The sequence below is a fragment of the Prinia subflava genome, chromosome 18 (assembly GCF_021018805.1).
Source record: "Prinia subflava isolate CZ2003 ecotype Zambia chromosome 18, Cam_Psub_1.2, whole genome shotgun sequence".
Lineage (NCBI taxonomy): Eukaryota > Metazoa > Chordata > Aves > Passeriformes > Cisticolidae > Prinia > Prinia subflava.
The window spans coordinates 11,713,845-11,733,380 of NC_086264.1; the positions used below are offsets into that span (position 1 = coordinate 11,713,845).

The 19,536-nt window shown below is 40.9% G+C and overlaps 1 protein-coding gene across 6 annotated transcripts in view; it reads left to right on the top strand.

Moving 5' to 3' along the window:
- WDFY3 (WD repeat and FYVE domain containing 3) overlaps positions 1–19,536 on the top strand; it is a 128,005-nt gene that overhangs the window by 22,521 nt on the left and 85,948 nt on the right. For 2 of the 6 annotated variants that reach the window (XM_063415097.1, XM_063415098.1), the window contains exons 1-2: positions 4,604–4,742; positions 16,360–16,570. In XM_063415097.1, the coding sequence (XP_063271167.1) occupies positions 4,621–4,742; positions 16,360–16,570 (333 nt within the window). In that variant the 5' untranslated portion in view covers positions 4,604–4,620. Of the gene's footprint in view, positions 1–170; positions 266–4,603; positions 4,743–16,359; positions 16,571–19,536 lie in introns of those variants that run through there. The other 4 variants (XM_063415100.1, XM_063415101.1, XM_063415102.1 and 1 more) reach the window with 3 other exon arrangements.

A 19,536-nucleotide genomic window follows, 5' to 3' on the forward strand; every position in this document is an offset into this window, starting at 1 on the left:
TGTGTCACTTTCTGGTTTGCTACAGTTCCTTTTCCCAGAGCTATTTAAAAGATTGCTTAGTTTGTGAAAGTCCAGTTGTCATAGGGATGACTCCTCTTTCATTTCAGAAGAGCAGAGCTCTGTGACTTTATTGTCACATTTATATTCTAACCTTTTTCTCTTTTACCTAGTGAGAGAGCAGCTTTGGTGTTGAAGAGAAACCTCGGCAAGGAATGGGCCCTGTTCTCTTGAAGCTGTTTGCCCTGATCCCAGGAATGCTGTAGAGGTTAGTGACGTGAATGTTGAAGAGCTTTTGTGGAAATTGCCTTTTGATTTGTAATTGGCACACTCTTCAGTAAATTCTGTGTGAAGCAGTTCATTTGCCTGTCACAGAAAGGGAGTTAATTCAGGCACTGTCAGAACACAGTCAGCTTAAAATTGCTCTACCCAAACAAAATTTAGGATTCTGTTTATCTGTGAGGATGCTGTGGAAATACATTGCTGGGTGGTCACAGAAAGTTGTGTGGGTGTGATGCATGCTCAGACACAAGCTGCATTAAACTTGGAGGTTTTAATCAATAGGTTAAAAAAAAGGGTAAGAACGATCATAATACATGAGACTGTAGTGCCAGATTCTTCTTGGAATTTCTCAAGTCTCTCATTTTTACTTTGAGAGAAGGATATTCCTGATAGGTGTGTGTGGTGTAGCTACTGAAGAGGAATGCCCAGGCTTTGCTAGGACACCCTTTGACACATTTTGAGACACATAAAGACACATTTTGGAGCAAAAGGAAAAACAACGCAGTGGAAAGAAGGCTGCAACATGTCACAGACACTGAAAGTGGTGACCCAGTGGGAAAAGACAAGGAAATGTTAGTTGGCATTGCTCTTGAGACATGTAGAGCTCAACAACTGCAAGTGTTACCACTTTTTACCAAGATCTTTAGTCTCATTGATGTATTCTCACTGTCTTTATCTTGTTTCATATAAAGCTGAGAGTTGTAAGGTGTTCAAGGGTGAGGTATCAGTTCTAATTTAATAAAAGCCTACAGAAAGGCAGAAAACCCAAAGCACATCCTTCCATGTGAAATCCTGCACTCCAACATCAGTGCTTTCATTTTAGCTCTATGCTGCTGCTTTTGTTTCCAATGTTTTATTCATTAACAAAACCCACAAACCTGTTCACCGGGGGTCTGACAGAATTATACTTTTTTTTACTTTAATAAAAAATGCCTAGCTCCCTTCAACCTATAGTGTTTAGATTTTTTTTTGAGACATATATACCACTTTATGGAGAATAAAAGAAGATGAAAGATTCATCTCCTCTCATGGCAGTCTCCCTCTTTCTAAAAGCAGTTGGTTTCAAGCAGCCTGTTGAATGCAGACTATTTTGTGAATCTGTGAAGACTGTCTTGTTAGAATCTCGATCTGCTATTCAGATACTTATGTAGGAAATATTTCCTTGGCACTTCATGCATCCTGTTCTTCCAGTTCTGAGGACATGCAAGAACTGGCAGAGCTTAACAGCTTGGTTTTAGGGTTGTGATTATGTTCTTTTCAGACTCCAGCCTGCTATATTTGATTTGGTTGAGCTCTCTGTGGGGCCATGTTGAGTTTCTCTCCAGCTGTGGCATGACTTACCTGCAGCTACATGGATAATAGCAAAAATTGTGATGCAGTTTATGAGCACATAGGAGATAGTGAGATAAGGGAAGACAGCCAACCAACATAAATTTGCCAGGGAGAAAATTGTGTCAAACTGATTAGTTTGCTTCCTTGACAGATGAATTAGATTAGTGCATAAGGGAGGCAAGGGGTAGAAGTGATACAAATAGAAGTGTGTAAGGTTTTGAAGGATGTTCTTTTGAGTGTAATATGTGCAGTGTTTTGGTTTTTTAAAATGGGATCTTCCTTAAATAACTATATTACAGGAGCAAAATTTATTAAAAATGGTTCTGTGGAGCGCCTAATAGGGATTCAAGATCACTTGGAAAGGCATTTGAAGTAGGCTTCCATCCTAGTCCTGGCTGGATTTATCAACGACACCCATTGGTTTAGATTTGAGTGCATGGAGTAGAGTTTACTTAGGAGCTGTGCAGGTGCTGTCAGTTCAGGAGCAGACAGAACAGGCAGTGACAAAGCTATTTGTCACTGGAATAAGCAGAGTGTGTGTGTTGGCTTGACCTGGCTCACCCTGTGTTTATTTGTTGTACCACAGGAGCTCAGGCAGTGTGTGTAACCTAATTATGCTGAGTTTACTGCGTTGGGTGGCCTCTTCCAACACTCACAGCACAGCTTGTGGTACTTTGCTATCCTGTAGAAAACTGCAGCACTGAAACCTAGAACTTGAAAGGAGGGGTTTCTTTGTAGCAGTTTCTTTATTCTGCCACAAGGAGAAAATGTATGAGTAGGGAGAAGTGACCATATTTTTGAAGAGCTTTTGTAGAATAAGATATGAAATACAGAAATGATTGTTATCTTGGGATGGTGTTGGAGAGGTCTGTCATACTGCTTTGTTTTAAATTCCCTGTGATAGAAAGGGGTGTTTGTGTGCCATGCTCTGGGATGCTCTTCTCACATTGTCAGGTTATCCTGGAAGATTCATTCCATGGCTCCCTTAGAGGTAAACACCAATATTTCACACTGGTCAGTGGTTTTTGCTAGCAATAGATTAATGTCTGAAACTCCCTTTGACATGTTCCCATCTGTGATGCCAGAGTTTCTTATGGATGTGAAGCACAGTGAGGCAAAAAAACCCCCAAAAAACCAAAACAAAAAACCAAAACAAAAAACCAACCAACCAACCAAACAAAAAACCACCCCAAAAAAACTCTATTTAAATTATCTCTGTGGGGATGCTCCTCTCTGTTTCTGTGATGCTTGCTGCTGTTTTCCTGACTTCTTGGGGTATGGCTTTCTCCTTGCAAATATTTTTCTAGCAAAACTGCAAATTAAGAAAGTACACCTTAGCAGCAGAGAGTGGTGCACCAGTGGTGTAATTGGAATTACAAGAATGCTGGGGAAGTTTCCTGCCCCATCTCTGTCCCAAAGGGAGGGGGATACTGCAAGAGCCACTGCTGATAAAGGCAAGCCTTAGGCAGTGTCTTGGAAAGACTTTTAAGTCCCATGAATTGAAACAAACTGGAGGCACAGCAAACCTAGTTTTAGAGCTTTCCCTTGTTTGATTTTAATTTCAAGAAGCTGCTTGGGAAGTCTCAAAGGCACATGCCTGTAGATGCAAGAATAACTGTTCAAAGTGCTGGGAGATGAAACTGATGTGCAGCAATTTTTATAAGTGAGGAAATAATTGTGCAGAAGTGGGCTACCACCTGCCTGTGTTGCAGTGAGAGTATATTAGAAATACTGTTTATTCTTTGATGTTCCTAAAAGGTCACCTTAGAAGAAGACAGAGGAGTAAAATCGAATTAAAGAAAGAAATGTGTGATAAAATTGGGAAGGAATATAAGAGAAGAACCTTTGCTATAATACCATTGTTGCAATTAAATCTTAGCATTGAGCATTTATGTACCTAATTCTTCCATGTGCCTTTGTTTGTCAGCATATTGCTGGGTTTCACTCCGTTTATTGCATTATGTTTGTCTTAAAAATAAATAAGAGTATTTATCCTCATTCTGTACACTGCTTATTGTCAAAGCCTAAAAGGAACACAAAACCAGAGAAGAGGGGTAGCATGATTTCTGTACCTGGAAATGACATTACAGAACATTTGATAGACAATTACTGTCTCTTCTTTTGTTTTCTTCTTAATGTTTTTTCCTCCAGCAGGGAAGTCTGTTTCTTTAGTGTGTTTTGTGTAGGTGAATCCAGGGGAAAATTGTTAATAAACTTATGGCAGTAGTTGTGCTTTTACTAAGTGGATGTTCTAGTTTTCTTCTGGGATAAATTTAGTTGGAAAGCAGTGTCCACTGCAGTCATTTTGAGTATCATTCTGGGAGAATTCTTTTCAGAGAACTGCATCAATCATAAATTATTTTCTGTACCCATGGGTATTACTAGGGGAAGGGGCAAGTGTAGTGGTGAGACGTGACATGCGAGTTTGGATAACACAAGGGATTTCCTTGGGGAATACCACACTTCTGAGTAGTTTTGTTATTGAAACAAAACACGTGGCAGTTCTACATTGTAAGGTGCTGTGCATGAAAGTAGCATTGCAACCTGGAATGGTAAACAATGTTAAAAAAACACAACAAAACAACAAACCCCTGGAAAGCAGAAGAGTTAATCAAGAAAATCCACATTGCATCTGATCTAGATTCTAGTAAGGAGCGTCTCTTGCCCTTCATTTATTTTTTCCCCCAGAACAATAAGTTCTGCTGTAACCAAAATTGAAAGGTATTTACTTTGCTGTGAGATAAGAGAAGCAGCAAAATGTCATCTTGCAGATTAATTTGTAAGCCGTGATACATCGTTCTCCTTCACTGCCGACCAGATGTCGTTCTGCTCGAGCGCAGTTTCCCATCTTGATCCATCGCTTGCGTGGTTTTGATTTGTTCTTTGTGAGGCAGCAATGAGCTTTGCCAGGAGGAGGGATCCCTGCCCTCGGTGTCCCAGCCTGCTGGGAGGGAGCAGCTGCTCACAATCCCTCCCAAAGCTCGGCAGAGCTGCCCGAGCGCCGCGGGGATGTTCCCTGACCCAGGGCTGGCAGCGCCTTGGAGGCACAGGAGCTTCTCTCCTGTCCCTGGTGTCTTACCAGGGGAGGGCTTGAAAACAAAGATGCTGGCACTGAACTTCAAGAATTCAAGGTAGGATGAGACCTAAATGAATCCAATCTTATTTCTTCACATGATACTTTCCCCCCTGCCAGACTAAAATAATTCCATGTTCAGCACGTGTGAAGTTTTACCCCTTACTGTTATAGGAGAAGCTAACCAAAGCTGAGGTTGAGCAGAGATTTAGTCAAAATCTAGTGATATTTTTGAATAAAATGAGTAATGTACCAGTGCATCACTTTCTGTGTTTAGGATGTTGGCTCTAGAGAATAGAGTCAAAAGTAGGGTAGTTCACATTTATCATCTCAGCTAAGGAAGAAAAAAATTGATTTTAGTTTGTCACATGGGTAATTTTCAAAATACAGCTAATACGAGCCTTGAGTGCAGTAATTGTGCTGTGAAGCAAGCTTGATATTGAGTTATGTTACACATGTTCTAAGAAATCTAACAAAGTTAGAGAAAATAGCATTAAGATAGTATTTTCCCTGTCTCTTGAGTGCTGTAGGCTTCGTTTTTTCACTTGGAATGAGAAAAACTCACTTTGGGGGGGGATTTATAGCTGTCCTATTTAATCATGTAATACATTGCAAACTGGTGTTGAGAAATCATTTATTCACTGTGAAATACAGCTTTTATTTTGGCACTGTTGCCAAGCAGGGCTAGAACATGAGTAATGAAAATTTAAAGTAGTTATGGTAAATAGTAAATATACCAAGCTCTTTATTGGCAATCAAAAGTAAGCAAAATAAGTATGGGTTTTCTAAAAGGTTGCAGCTTTTTCCCTTTATGAGAGACACCAACTTTAATATATAAGAATATCTACACCCACTTCAGTGATTTAGTAAGTGTGCCATTGAAAAAAAATTTCACTAAGAACTGGAAGAATCCATTCATTGAGTAATTAATATTGTTTTAAAAGTCTGAAGTTCTAGTCAGCTTTGCAGCTTTGTGTTTTTTTCATGTTAAGTGTTTATTTTGTGGGGGGTGTTTTGTCTTTTTTTTGCCCCCTCTTTTATTTTTTCCTGTTTAATCCTTTATCTGACACATTTAGTGCTATGGATGGAAACCTTGTAGCTCTGATGGGGCAGTTCTAAATCCGAACAGCTCAGTCCTGCCGTGGATCTGTCCCAGGCTTTCTCCAGGACTGTTCTGGGAGCAGCAGTCTCTTCTGTGGGGAGAGGGAGCTGTTTACTGTGAGGAAAAATCCACAATCAGCTCTTTTGTCTTTGCTCTTTGCTCCGTGTGAGGCTCCTGAGAAGTGTTCCCATGTGCAGGCTGGTGGAGCTGGATCCAAAACCAGGCTGGGAGCCAAAGATGTAATCTAGCTCTACCTGCAATCCTCAGGTGTTTGAAGATCAAACTGAGAGGGGTTGAATTGTTTTATCTGCAATTTGTGATTTTCATCCCCAGAGCATCTTCTGCCACCCAACAGAGAGGAGTCAGGGGAAGGAGAGGCAGAAGAGAAGGAGGGTGAGGAGAAGAGACAGCACTTTTCTCCCATTGTTACAATAAATGTTTAATTACACAAAGCATAGGAATCTTTACTGCTTTTCCCAGTGGTGGTGCCTCTTATGAGCAGCAGCTGAGGGAAGTGGGATTGGTTAGTCTGGGGTAAAAGAGGCTTGGAGAGGACATTACTGCTCCCTGCAGCTGCCTGAAAGGAGGGGCTGGTGAGGTGAGTGTCAGTCTCCTGCCCAAGGAACAGGATGAGAAGAAATCACAGAATCATTAGGGTTGGAAGAGACCTCTGGAGATCATCCAGTCCAACCCCCTGCCAAGGCAGGGTCACCTGGAGCAGGTGACACAGGAGCACATCCAGTTGGATTTGGAATGTCATCAGAGAAGGAGACTCCCCAACCTCTCTGGGCAGCCTGTTCCAGGGCTCTGCCACCCTCAGTGTGAAGAAAGTTGAGGTGGAACTTGTAGTGGTTTAGTTTATGGCTTTTGCTCCACATCCTGTCACTGAGCACTGCCAGAGAGTCTGGCACCATCCTCTGGGCACTCACCTTGGTGATATTTGTGAGCATTAATGAGAGCCCCTCCAGTCTTCCCCAGACTGAACAGAGTGAGGTGATGCAGACCCCTCATCATCTTTGTGTCCCTCTCCAGGAGCTCCTTGTCTTTCTTGTCCTGGGGTGCCCAGAATGAGCAGGGGGGCAGGATCACCTCTCCAGATCTGCCCAGATGCACCCCAGGATCCCATTGGCTCCAACCATCAAATGTCCTCAGGTTGTGTCAGAGAAAGCTTTGATTGGATTTTAGGAAAAAGCCCTTTACAGAAGGGATTATCAAGCATTGAAGGAGGCTGCTCCAGTCGCCATCCCTGGGGGTATTTAAAAGATGTGCAGTTGGGAACATGGTTTAGTGGTGGACTTGGCAGTGCTGGGTTAGAAGTTGGACCTGATGATCTCAAAGATCTTTTCCAGCCTAAGTTGTCATTTAGTTCTGTACTGTATGGTGTGCAGAACTTGATTTCAGTGGATGCCTTTGGACCATCCTAATTTCAGGCAGTAGATACATATTTGTATTTCTGCTGCTTTTCCATTCATCTCTGGACTGAATTGCTGATTATAAGGCCTTGGGCTGTTGTATTTTGCTTTGCACTTAGGAATACTATGAACATGCAGCTTAAAAAATTGGGATTATTCACCCTTATTTACTTCCTCTTGCTTCAGAAATAAACAAGCATTTGTGCCCAGGCTTTAATGCTGATTTAAATGCAGATACGCTGCTGTTTTTGTTGCAATCTTTCTGCCTCGATGGTAGCAGAGAGAGGAATTTTATTACATCAGCCAAACATGTGCCGGTAGGATCATTTTGTTGTTTTTCTTATCCGTGTTGTTAGAAACAAGGGTGGCTCTATGGAGACAAATTTTACAGGTAATGGGCTTCTACTTACTGCTCCTTCATATGCAAATTCCTTAAAGGCAGAAGAAATGTTTTCTCTATAAATGGCTGGTTTACATGGCTGCAGGAAGTTTTTGCTTTGGATTTCTGTTGAGAAAAAATCCCACTACCACCAGCAGCACAAATGGGGACCGTGCTCTTCTTGTTTAAAAAAAATTGGTGGCTTTTTTAGCTAAATATGAGAACTGTGCTTAGAGTCACTATTGTCATTACTGAACATGTCTGTACTGTGAGGATGTAGAGGCTGCTCCTGTTCCAGTTTCACTGGTTTCCTTCCCCACTTCACCCTCCCACTCCTCATTACTTGGAAAGGTGAATAAACCACTCTTCCCCATTCGTGGTGGTGGCTCATTGATTCGAATGCAATAAAATGAAATAACTTTCCTAGGAAGGCTTTTTTTGCTTTGCTTGTTTGCTGTGAATACAAGAGCCACTCTCCAGAACTCTGTTTTTATTCCTGTGCATTTGTTGATGTCTGCATGCCAACCAAGCACACACTTGTCTCTTCAGATCCCAGATTATTTTGCTTTTTTTGTTTGTTTTTCTGTGTATGTCCCTTCCCCTCTCCTCCTCTCAACCCCTTTTGTGTTTTCTAGGGGTTTCTTAGCAGAATTTTCTCTCCTGAATTTCATGGTTTAGTCATTGCCATGCAGTTCAGGCCATCAAGCTAAAATTTCAGTTCAGCTCTGTTCCCAGTGGGCTGTAACTAGTATTCTATTTGTCCAATTAATGCAAATCAGTTTATTTAGACCTTTTGAAAACAAAACAAAAACAAGAAAATCAACATTCAAAGATGCTCAAGATAATATTTTACCATGGAACACGTCAAGAATTCAATCAGAAGTTGCTCTCCAAGATTACTGAGGAAGCAGATAGTCTGTTCTGTTTTGGTTTGAGATTTTTTGAGTTTTTTTAAGTTGTTGCCTATCTTCTTGGTATTCTGCATATTTTTCCTGATGCTGCATGGGTTAGTTGGTTCTGATAATGTGTTCCAATTGATTCCTCCATTTCAGATGATTTTGCTGAGGTGCAAATGTTGCAACTCTGCCAGCATATGTTCTGAACTAAAATGATGTTTCAGTATTTACTTTTTCTCGATGTGTTTTTCAGCTCCAGGTGTTTATAGCAGTATTGGGGTTTGCAGGATAATATGAGTTTGCTTATCTACTGTCAGGTGTGAAAGGGGGTCATTCCAACCTCAAATACCCAATTACAAAGTTACTAATCTGATAAATTTTAGGTTCCAAAAGTAATCTGCTGGGTTTGTAATGTATTCATAGTGGTTAAACTGAAGAACAGAATTTCTGTTCCCTCATTCCAAAACCTGTTAACTTACTAGGCAACATTTTTCTATAAATAAATGTTTCAAAAATACACATTGGTGAGAAATGTCTCTATTTTTGTCGTGTTTTGTGTCTGCTCCAGCCAAGTTGGACTTTGCTTCTGCCTGTCAGGATTTTTGTGTCGCACATATTTTTGTCTCTTCTGTTAGCATATTTTTCTGGTAAAAAATGTCCTTTGCATTCCTTGAGCAGAGGAGGAATTGTATGTGCAGAGCTAGTTCAGAGCTGGATTTCTGGCTTTGAGGCCACTCTGGAACAGGTCAGAGGAGTGGAAAAAAATGCCTCAGTGATTGCACAAGATGGGCAAATGTTTTCTTGGAGCCTGGGTGTCTGTGGATGAACCACCTGGAGGTGCTAATGCAGGTGTCTCCTTTCTAACATAATACCTGTGTAGAGCCCTGTGCTTTGATCTTCACTGGAACTGATGATTAGGGGTAATGAAACATGACAAGATGGATTTATTTTCTGGAATGACCATTCTTCATCTCGTAAAGCAGAAAGGTTTCTTTTACACATGAAGAGTTTTGTATGGCAATATATTTCTGCCTTGCACAGATTATTGAAAACCTTTTTCTGGTATAAATATTGTCTTTTTTCTTCGACCTAAGCAGATACCATGGAGCAAGAACAGTTTGAGGTATGGAATTCTCCACCTTCTTTGATGGCTAGCAAACCTAAACTGGTTTTTTTGGAAATCAGATCTGTGTTTATATGCAGATGAGGTGGTTTAAGACTTTGCATTGAAATTCAGAGATGAAGGTGTGTAGAACCCAGCAGTCAAATATGGATTTCAGGTAGCCTTAGGGTTGGTTGGATGGTATTTCTTGGTCTTGTTTTGTGAAGAGATGAAGGACCATCTGTTATAGATACCTCAAAGATGAGGTTTTCTGCTCCTCCTACTTGGATGCAATATTCATTACGTGCCATTTGGCTTCTGAAAAGTCAAAATTACTCATTCAGTTCCCCTGACCTTTTTCAAATGCTGCTTTTAAACAAGTGGTGGATGTACCTATTCAAATGCTTACAAGAGCAGATTTACCTTCTGTGTAATAGTTCAAGACAAAACAAGAATTCATCTTTCATTTTAATTGAAAAATATGTAAAGTGTTGAAAGGCAGACACCTTAAATCAATACACCTTAAATCAATGTGTCTCCAGTCTAAATGGCCTGTATTTGAGCTTTCTGACAGTTCGTTTTTTCAGCAGTTTCAATTCTTTACCTTGGTTATCAGTATATTCTGAGCTGAGAAAATGTAAGCCTTTAAATCTTGTTAAAGGCTTCCTTAAGGAAAAGCAGTACTGAGACTTGAGTTCATGGTGATGACAGATCATAATGAGTGCTAAATAAAGATGTAGGAAGTGGAATTATCATCATCCAGCCAAAAATCACATTCTAGGTGCAGCGTGGACAGATTTGTTCCTTGTTGGAGAAGGTGGCACACATTTGCTTCCCTGTGCACTGTCTGATCTTCACTGGCTATAAAAGTAACTTGTAGCTCCCTTCTGTTTCACCAAGGTGTGAGTTTTGCACAGCATCCCCAGATCCTGTGAGCTTTGGTTGCTGTCACATCCTTTGTCCCCACGTGTGCACGGGTTGTCCCTCATGCCAGATCTCTTGTTCTGTGCTGTTGTTCTGAACAGTTCTGTGCTGTTGCTCTGAACAGTTCTGTGCTGTTGTTCTGAACAGTTCTGTGCTGTTGCTCTGAACAGTTGGGAACATGGTTTAGTGGTGGACTTGGCAGTGCTGGGTTAGAAGTTGGACCTGATGATCTCAAAGATCTTTTCCAGCCTAAGTTGTCATTTAGTTCTGTACTGTGTGGTGTGCAGAACTTGATTTCAGTGGATGCCTTCAGACCATCCTAATTTCAGGCAATAAATACATATTTGTAAGTATTTCTGCTGCTTTTTCATTCATCTCTGGACTGAATTGCTGATTATAAGGCCTTGGGCTGTTGTATTTTGCTTTACACTTAGGAATACTATGAACATGCAGCTTAAAAAATTGGGATTATTCACCCTTATTTACTTCCTCTTGCTTCAGAAATAAACAAGCATTTGTGCCCAGGCTTTAATGCTGATTTGAAGCATTAAAGCCTGGTGTTGAAGCAGGCCCTTCAGTCCCAAGGACAGTCTGGATGGTGGGGCTGCACTTGAGGTATCCAAGTTTTCTGTGCTTTTCTTGTGCAGAAATAGCAACAAAGAAAAGTGATGCAATTTCAGCTGCGGTTTGAAGAAGTACTGCACACTATTTTCAGCTGGGGTAGGGTTTAACACTTTGATTTACAGGCTTTAATTTTTGGAGGTGGTGAAAGAAGTGTTTGTAGCCTGGAAATATTTCGTTATAGTAGTGCAATTTTGGGAAATGTGGTTATTAAAGCATCAGAAAATGCAGTGACAGTGTTATCTTCTAGATACAAACTTTACACGGTAAGTCAGGAGAATAGGCAGAAGTCAAAAGCTGTACTTTATTTTTTATTTGAACAAAATGAAGTGCAAAAAGTTGATACTAAAGGTCATTTTCATTTAAGTTATTACTGAGTAAGAATATGTGCATTATTAGTCTTTAGCAAGACAGCTCTCCTCCTTCCCTGCAGCATAGGTCAAAAGTATCACTGTTATTTAATTGTTGTCCTTTTACACTGAATATAAAACCTTCAGCAGGGTACAAACCACAGGAAATCTACTCTATCAGCACCTGCTATTATGTGTCATTATCATGAATAATTTGTGGGAAATGGAAGAAGAAGAAGACTGATAGTCCATGTTTTATATCTTTATTATTCTCAATAAACAGTTACTAAAGTTCTTCATATTTATTGAAGCATTAGGAATTTCTGTTTGCAGAGATTTCAAGGCATTAAGGTCAGATTGAGCGTAAGAGTAGCATTTCTAATATTGCAAATAACAGAGAAATTGTATCTTTAGCTGTCATCTGACTGGAGTTCAGAGAACAGGAAAAACATGTCCTGAATCAGGATAGCAAGGCTTTTTATATTTGTTTGTTTCTTAGAGGTGTTAAAGCAAAAAATAGCTGCATTGAATTCTCAGGTTTGGATACTGCCCTGTGAACTGAGACACCTCTGTAAGCAGCTCTTCAACCTATAGAAACAAACCAATATTAGCTCTTCTATTCATCTAAAAAAGTCTAGATTAAGTTTTAGGTGGTAACATGAGGTTCCTCAAGATAAGTTTTGAATTATTTCAGTGCAAGGGGAGAAAAAAAACCATACACACAAAAGTCATGACCTTGAAATAATAATGTGACCCTGCAAATCCTTGCCTGCACACCTTCCTTAACTTCCTTAATGATTCTTAGCAATACAGAAGGTGGAGTGGGAGTCCGTGGTGTTTTCCTGTTGGGGGGGATTTCTCAATGAAATAATTCCTGTTTCAGCCAGATGACTGCATATTTAACAAGAGGAAATCACAGTACGGGAATAGACACTTTTATTATGGGACAGAATATGGGATTTGCTTCTCTTGGGAGGGAGAATGGGACCAGGCAGCATCCCCCAAAGGCTGTGTGCCAGCTCAGTCTGTCAGGGAGAGCTCATGGCATCATTTTCAGCAGCACAGCTTGCTGTGCATGACTTTCTTTGTGTGTGAGTCGTTGTTTTGTGTTTGTGGCAGGGCTGGGGAGGGGGCAGGGAATGGGAGGAAGTAGTTGTGTTCTTTGCTTCCCCTCCTGCTGATGTTTTTGTCTACAAAGAGAATTTTTTATTCCTGCTCAGTTCTAAGCACGAATGGATGTGTAGCTAGCCAGTAACAGCTCTTTATTGTTTCCTTTGAAGGCCAGACAATGCCCTTTTGAGCAGTGTGCGTTGGTGATCATCTTCAGAATGTTGGTATTAACTACATGGACAGGGAATCTGAAATTCAGGAAAGAAGTAACAGACATAGTGGGGAGGGAACTAACAGGTGTGGAATTTACTGATCCTAATGGACTTCTGTGATTCAGACTTAAATTTCATTTTCCTGAGATAGCTGGGGTGGAGGCATGTACTGGTGTCCCATTATAATCTGCAAAGAAAGAAGTTGATTCCTGTTTCACTGCTAAGCTGCTGATGTAATACCAATATAGTGCCTGGAGAAACACTTGTGACTGTAATTACTAAGCAGATAATTACCTAGCTGCTTATTTAAATAACATCCTTTTGGAACTAGATGCACAGCTCGGACCTATAATAGCTGTTGTGAAAATCAGTGTGTCTCATGCAGCTTCTGTCTGTCTACCTTTTTTTTTTCTTCACAAATGTTTTGATAGCTGTAGTGGTATTACCCATACATTATCATACCCTAACTTGTGTTAATGATTATGTGTGTGTGTTGTGTTTTTCTCACAGTGCTGGTCTTTGAGCTTTGTAAGTTGTTGGTATTTTCTGTAATGTAATTTATGATCATTTTCCATCAGCTTCCACTACAGTAGAAAACACTTTAAAATATTTTGAAGGGTAGAAGTTAGCTCTTACACTAACTGCAGGGAAATTTCTGGAGAATCTCATCTTGTAGGATTCCCTAATAAATTTAAGAGAAAAGTGAAGAACCTTGGTGAATGGCTTTATATCAGAGCTGCTCAAATGGGTCAGCCTCGCTTCTGCTCGTGGGGAAATGTGCAGCCATCTGACAGCCTGTGGAAAAAACAAAGGGCTGTTTTTAAAGTGAGGGTGCTTATGCTGTGCTCTCACTGCCTGCTTCATTTCTCCTCACATGGAGATTCTTCTGCTTCTACCACTAAGGGAAAACTGTAATGTTTGCTACAAGAGCAGAGCTTTTATTGTGCATGCTTGTAATCTACTCATTAAGTGCCTTATTTTAATTTTTGTCCATACAGAACATGATGCTCTGCAGCTGCCATTAATTCACATTTTTAGCTCTAGTAGCAGAAGGTGGGTACAACAGGCTGAAATGCTTTAACCCTCCTGATAAACCGTGTGCCTGTCACAGTGGGGCTGTGACACAGAACTTCCACTTGCTTAATTTGCTGTTTCACAGTAACTTCTAACTTCTTCCTCAGCTTAAAAAAGCCAAACACCCAACAGCTGGAATGTTCAACTCACAGGTTCCCTGTGAAGAGTGAACCTGCTTGGACCTGTAGTAAAGAATGTGGGGCAGCAGTGGGATGTAATGCCAGAAGAGGGAATGTGAGGCAGGGAAGAGAATCCTGTGCTGAGAACAGGTTTCTGTCTTTGCCACTGCCACAAAACTCCTCTTGAGGTTTTTGGAGCTGCCCTCTAGTTGCATCCTTTGTGTGCTGGGTGTTTAGCTCTGAGATCACAGGCTGAGAAGAGAAGGACATCAACGCAAGCAAGCAGGAAGATTCAAGCATTACAAGATTTTAGGATTAACTGCTCTCAAAAGTATCTTCAAATAGATACCATACTATTAGATCCCATCCATTTTAGCATAAGGGAGGTTGTGTGTGTGTTCACTGTGTGCACACTGAGGCTTTTGCAATGCCTGTGCTCTGGGGCATACCTGTGAAAGGAAGATGGTTTATTGGCTGTGATACATTCTGATCTGGCAGGGCTGAGCGGGACAGAGGAATCCCTAAGGAAATGCTCTGGCGGGTGTGCAGAGCAGCTTTCAGTCCAGGCCGTAAAAATCAAGGTAGCATCATGCTGAGAGGGATGAAATAACAAAATACTGACCAGCTGCTCGTGAAGTATCATGAGAGAGGCAGGAGGCTCTTTGGGGTCTCTAGGAAATGAGTGTGCAATTTAAGACTCTGCTACAAAGCATGGCAGAGCCAGGCCAAATTCAAGCTCTACAATCATTTACAAGACAGATGTTCCCTAACTTTTGAGTCTGATTACTGTGCAGGGTGCTTGATTGTCATGTGCTCTAAACAAGCAGTTGTGAACAGGTGGAGTAATTGAGGAATTTGGGAAAAGCTATGGATTTCGGGAGGAAACAGTGTTGTTTTATTTTTAGCTGCATGAATAATGCTGATTCAAAGTCTTACCTATGTTATTTCTTAGAGATGATATGCTAAAAGACAACATTCAATTCTGTCTAATTTTTCCTCAGTTGTGAAATCCTCTGCCCATTTCCAGCATGGACTGACAGTTTGTAACTTAGCTTAGCTTTTTTGATGACTTCTCATTTCATGAATTATTTGTTGCATGGTACCAAAATGTTCATTAGCATTAGTTCCTAATGTCTTACTATGTCTTAGTGAAATAGTTCATGAATATGTTTTAAGAACATGTTCCAGAAAAATATTCTCTTTCTTGGATTACAGAGAGAATATTTTTCTTTTATTAATGTTTCTATTGGTAGTTAATTGCCTTCACTTTTACAAGCATAAAAGTTTGTTACTGATGTAATTTTCCTGGCTTTAGCATCCAGCTACTGTCTTTTATATCAGCTTAATCTTTGGTTTGGAGTTCTTCAGTAATGTCTACTTTCCCTTCGTTACTCTAATTACCTTTGGAATCATCACTTCTCCTTTTATTAATTGACCCTCCATGGTAACCTCTCTTTTTATAATTTAAATAAGTAAGTTCTTTAAGTTTCTTGCTGCAAGGCATTCTTGAATAATTCTTACAACTGTTACTGACCTTTGGTTTTTCAGCTGTGTTTAAGCAGTGAGATGTAGGCATTACAATTCTGTGGAGTATTTAATTGTTGGTGGTCTTTATATATGGAGCAGAAACTGTTTTCAGTGTTCTCCCCTTTCTCCTTCCCTAATGTGAGCATGGCTGTGAGTTGAGTCCCTTTTGCTGCAGTGTCCAGTTGCCTACATCTGTTTTAGGGATTTATCTGCTCTCACCCTCACACCTCTCATGCAAGGTCCTGCCTGATACAATTCAGTCACAAAAGTGAAGACTGGAAGACTTGCTCCATGTTGTTTAGAAGTCTGAGGTGTTATTCTGCAGAGCCAGTAGCTGGGGGTGAGATGAGTGATAGCTCCACTGGAAGCTTTGTCTCTTTGCCACAGGAAAGTCAGGGAAAAAAAAAAATCTGTGCTTGTCTCTGTATGATAAAGCCAGTGTCGGAGAGAGCTGGAAGGTCTTGTGTGATTAGATTTTAAAGTACTGTTTTTATTCTAGAATTAATTTGAGAGCGCTTTGCATTATGTAGATAACAGTGTTGTAAATGCTGTGGGATGTGCACCAAAGGATCGTAAAACTCATCCAATAAAAAGTACCAAAGCATTTTGCAGTGTTCAAAGCCTGGCCAGCCTGCTTTCTGCTGGAGTACATCGGATGCTTTTCCCTTTCAAGTTGCTGGCTTTAAATCCTCCAGGCACATCCTAATCAATGCCTGGCATATCAAAGCAGCTAACGCTCTTAACTGCAGCACGGTGGAGAGGGTGCGATGTGTTTAAAGGCTTTGGTGGAATAATGGAATAAATAAAGTCTCCCTCAGTCAGCAAGCTCCTTTTCCTCTCTGGGCAGGACACTGGGGAGCCTCCAGCAGCCAGCCAAGATGAACATGGTGAAGCGGATCATGGGCCGGCCGCGGCAGGAGGAGTGCAGCCCGCAGGACAACGCGCTGGGCCTGATGCACCTGCGGCGCCTCTTCACCGAGCTCTGCCACCCCCCGCGACACATGACCCAGAAGGAGCAGGAGGAGAAGCTCTACATGATGCTGCCGGTCTTCAACAGGGTGAGACAGTTTGCAACAAGTTTTGCTTTGTTTGAGTTCTCTGCTTGGGTTTTTGTTGCCTTCTCTGAGGCGTGATGGCCTGGTTCAGGAACAGCACAACCCCAGGCAGCTCGGGCCATCAGCTCACAGACACCAATGTGGTGGATAGCAAATGCTGTTTATTGGCAGGCAATAAGGGGTTAAATAACTTGGGTTTGGGGTGTCACTTCTGTCTGCTTGCCTCACTAGGTAACTGAGGGGGTTAAGCAGCATTGATGTTGAGGGGGAAGGGCTCTGTCTGCCCGTACAGCGCGACATCTCCGATCGCCTATCCCTGATTCCTTACATATTTTGTATTCACAAGACCTCTCGCTTCTAACACAACAGGTTTTCTCCCATTGGCATCCTTTTAATTTTCCCCTTGTCCTCGCATGGTGTTGTGTTAGGGGATGAAGTTACCTTTGGAGATTTCCTTTTCTTATCACTTTTTCTCAAGTGCAATCCACAGATGCACGTGGACTGACAGCTTTTCTGCTGTGCTCACTGCTGTTACAGTCATCTGATTTCCAACCTAAACTTTGAGAACAAGTTTATACTCTTTTCTTTTTGTGTGACAGCACTGTCCTTGAGTCTAAATAATTCTCCCTTCTTTGCATTTGTTGTACTGATGCATATTTAGAGATAGCAATCATAATATGTCCTGTCAACTTGGTTTTTCTAGGCTACATGAGCTGAACAATTTTAATTTCTCATGTGATATATTCTCTATGTTCTTATCACCCTTATAGGCCTTTTTCTGTGTGTTGAGTCTGAGTCCCCATTTGTGGACAAGGGAGATTTTAAGATTTCTGTAGGGAAAGTATAATAGCCATTTTTACTGTGGCATTCATATTTCAGTACTCCCTTGTACTCAGGCACTGAGATTTTGTTTGGAGGCAGAACTATGGCAAGTGTCACTGGAATTAATAGGAACTAAATCCTCCTGATATTTTATATCACTCAGTTACCCTGCCAGGTTATTGTGAATAATAATTTTGATGGTAGTTTTAGAGTCATGAAAGACAAGTAGGTACAGATCTAGCTTTCTTTTTTTTTCCCTGCTGTGTACTCTTACTCCTGACTTCTTCTTGGATTTTTGCTTGTATATGCTACCCCAGAGAACTGCAATAATCCAAAAACTAAAAGGATATTTAGTTGAAAATTTGGCTTATGAAGGTGTTGGACACTGAGCTGCTCAGTTCTGCTGGGTTAGAGTTAATTTTCTTTATAGCAGTTAGTGTGAGCTGTGTTTTGGATTTGTGCTGGAAATAATGCTGATAATCCTGGGATGTTTTAGTTATTGCTGAGCAGTGCTTACACAGAGGCAAAGCCTTCTGCTCCTCAGCCTCCTCCACCACTGAAGAGACTGGGGGAGTGCAAAAGGGACTGGGAGGAGACACAGTGACCCCAGCTGACCCAGGGGACATCCCTCACACATTCATGTCAGGCTCAGCCTGTAAAACAGGAGGAGGAAGGAGAGCTTGCCCATGGACAGCAGTGAATGAATTCCTTGGTTTGCTCTGCTTGCTTGTGTGGCTTTTGTTTTCCCCATTAAACTATCTTTATCTCAGGTAGGAGTTTTCTATTTTTTACCCTGCTGTTTCTCTGCCCTGTTCCACCTGAGAGCAATGAGGTGATGTGGTGCTTAGCTGCCAGTTGAGATTTTCTACACAGCATTGTTGTAGTTTAAATTAATCCTAATCAAGACACAGTAGGATTTTCAGTCTCCTCAATCGTGTGCTTCAGTGGATGGATCACTTGAATGCCATTCTGTTGCCCTAGGTCTTATTTCTACTGCTAACCTGTTGTGTGAGTTTGGGAGAAGTAAGCTCAGTTCATCTGCCTCCTCTTTAATTTAATTCTTGGATTATGTGCCCTTTAGTTATGGACTTTCTTGATTTGTTTTTACAAATTAGCACAGTGGAATCTTAATCTTGCCTTGAGCCCGTGAAGGTTATTTTGATGCAGTTATGCTTAGAAATCTCCCTCTGGTGGTTACATGAGGCTGATGCTCATGATAATAGAATAGAAAATAGAAAATAGAATTCACCCACTTGAGCTTCTTCAGCATTTTGATCTGCAAGGGGAGAAGAATTTTTTCTTAGCCTTTGTGGTAAATCCTGGCAGAAGTGTTATATCTATAGAAATTGCAGTTGGTGATATTACTGGGTTTGAGTAAAACTAGAGTAGCAATGCATGTACAGCAAAGGAAAGACTTTGATTAGACTTCTGAGAGAAAAAAAGAGTTAAGTATTAGTTTCTCTGTTGTTTCTGCCTTTTCTCTTTCCTATTTTCTTTCTTAATACACATCTTCCCTCTCCCTTTATGCCATTTGCTGGCTTTGTCCTAATTCTCAGCTCCTCCTCTGGACTCTGCTGAAGCCAGTTGAAATTACTTCATGTCTTTGCACTGCTTGTTCTAACTGTCCTTCATTCAGCTCATGTGCTGAAGCATTCTGAAAACCAAATCAGTAGCCCCAAGTTTTCTTTTTACTTCATCAAAATCAGCTCTTGTCTTAAGTAATTTCAGGTACCGTTTATGTTCTTGAAGAGATCAGTGGTTTCTGTGATTTCTATTGGTGTGAATGCATCTTGGCTACTCTTTTCCTCAGTTTTCCCCTTTTTGTAGTAGCTTTTCCTTCCCCAGGTTCCCCATGTCTCTTTTCTATTCTTTGCAGAATCTATCTAGTTTTGTTTATGGGCTCTTTTCTCTGAGTCCTAGAGACTCTTTTGTGCCCTTCTTTATTAAAGTGAACTTGGTGCTGAGGCACATTCTTACATGTTTGCCAAATGTTTTTTTTTTTTCAGTCCTGCTTCTGGTTGTTTTGTTCCTCTTTTTTCCCCCCTCTCAGTTTCTTTGTTTAGTTTTAACATCACTGTCCTCAAGCTTTGTGTGCTTTGAGCTTTTGCTCTTCTTGGAGCTGTCCTTTGTGTCACAAATACAGGCTG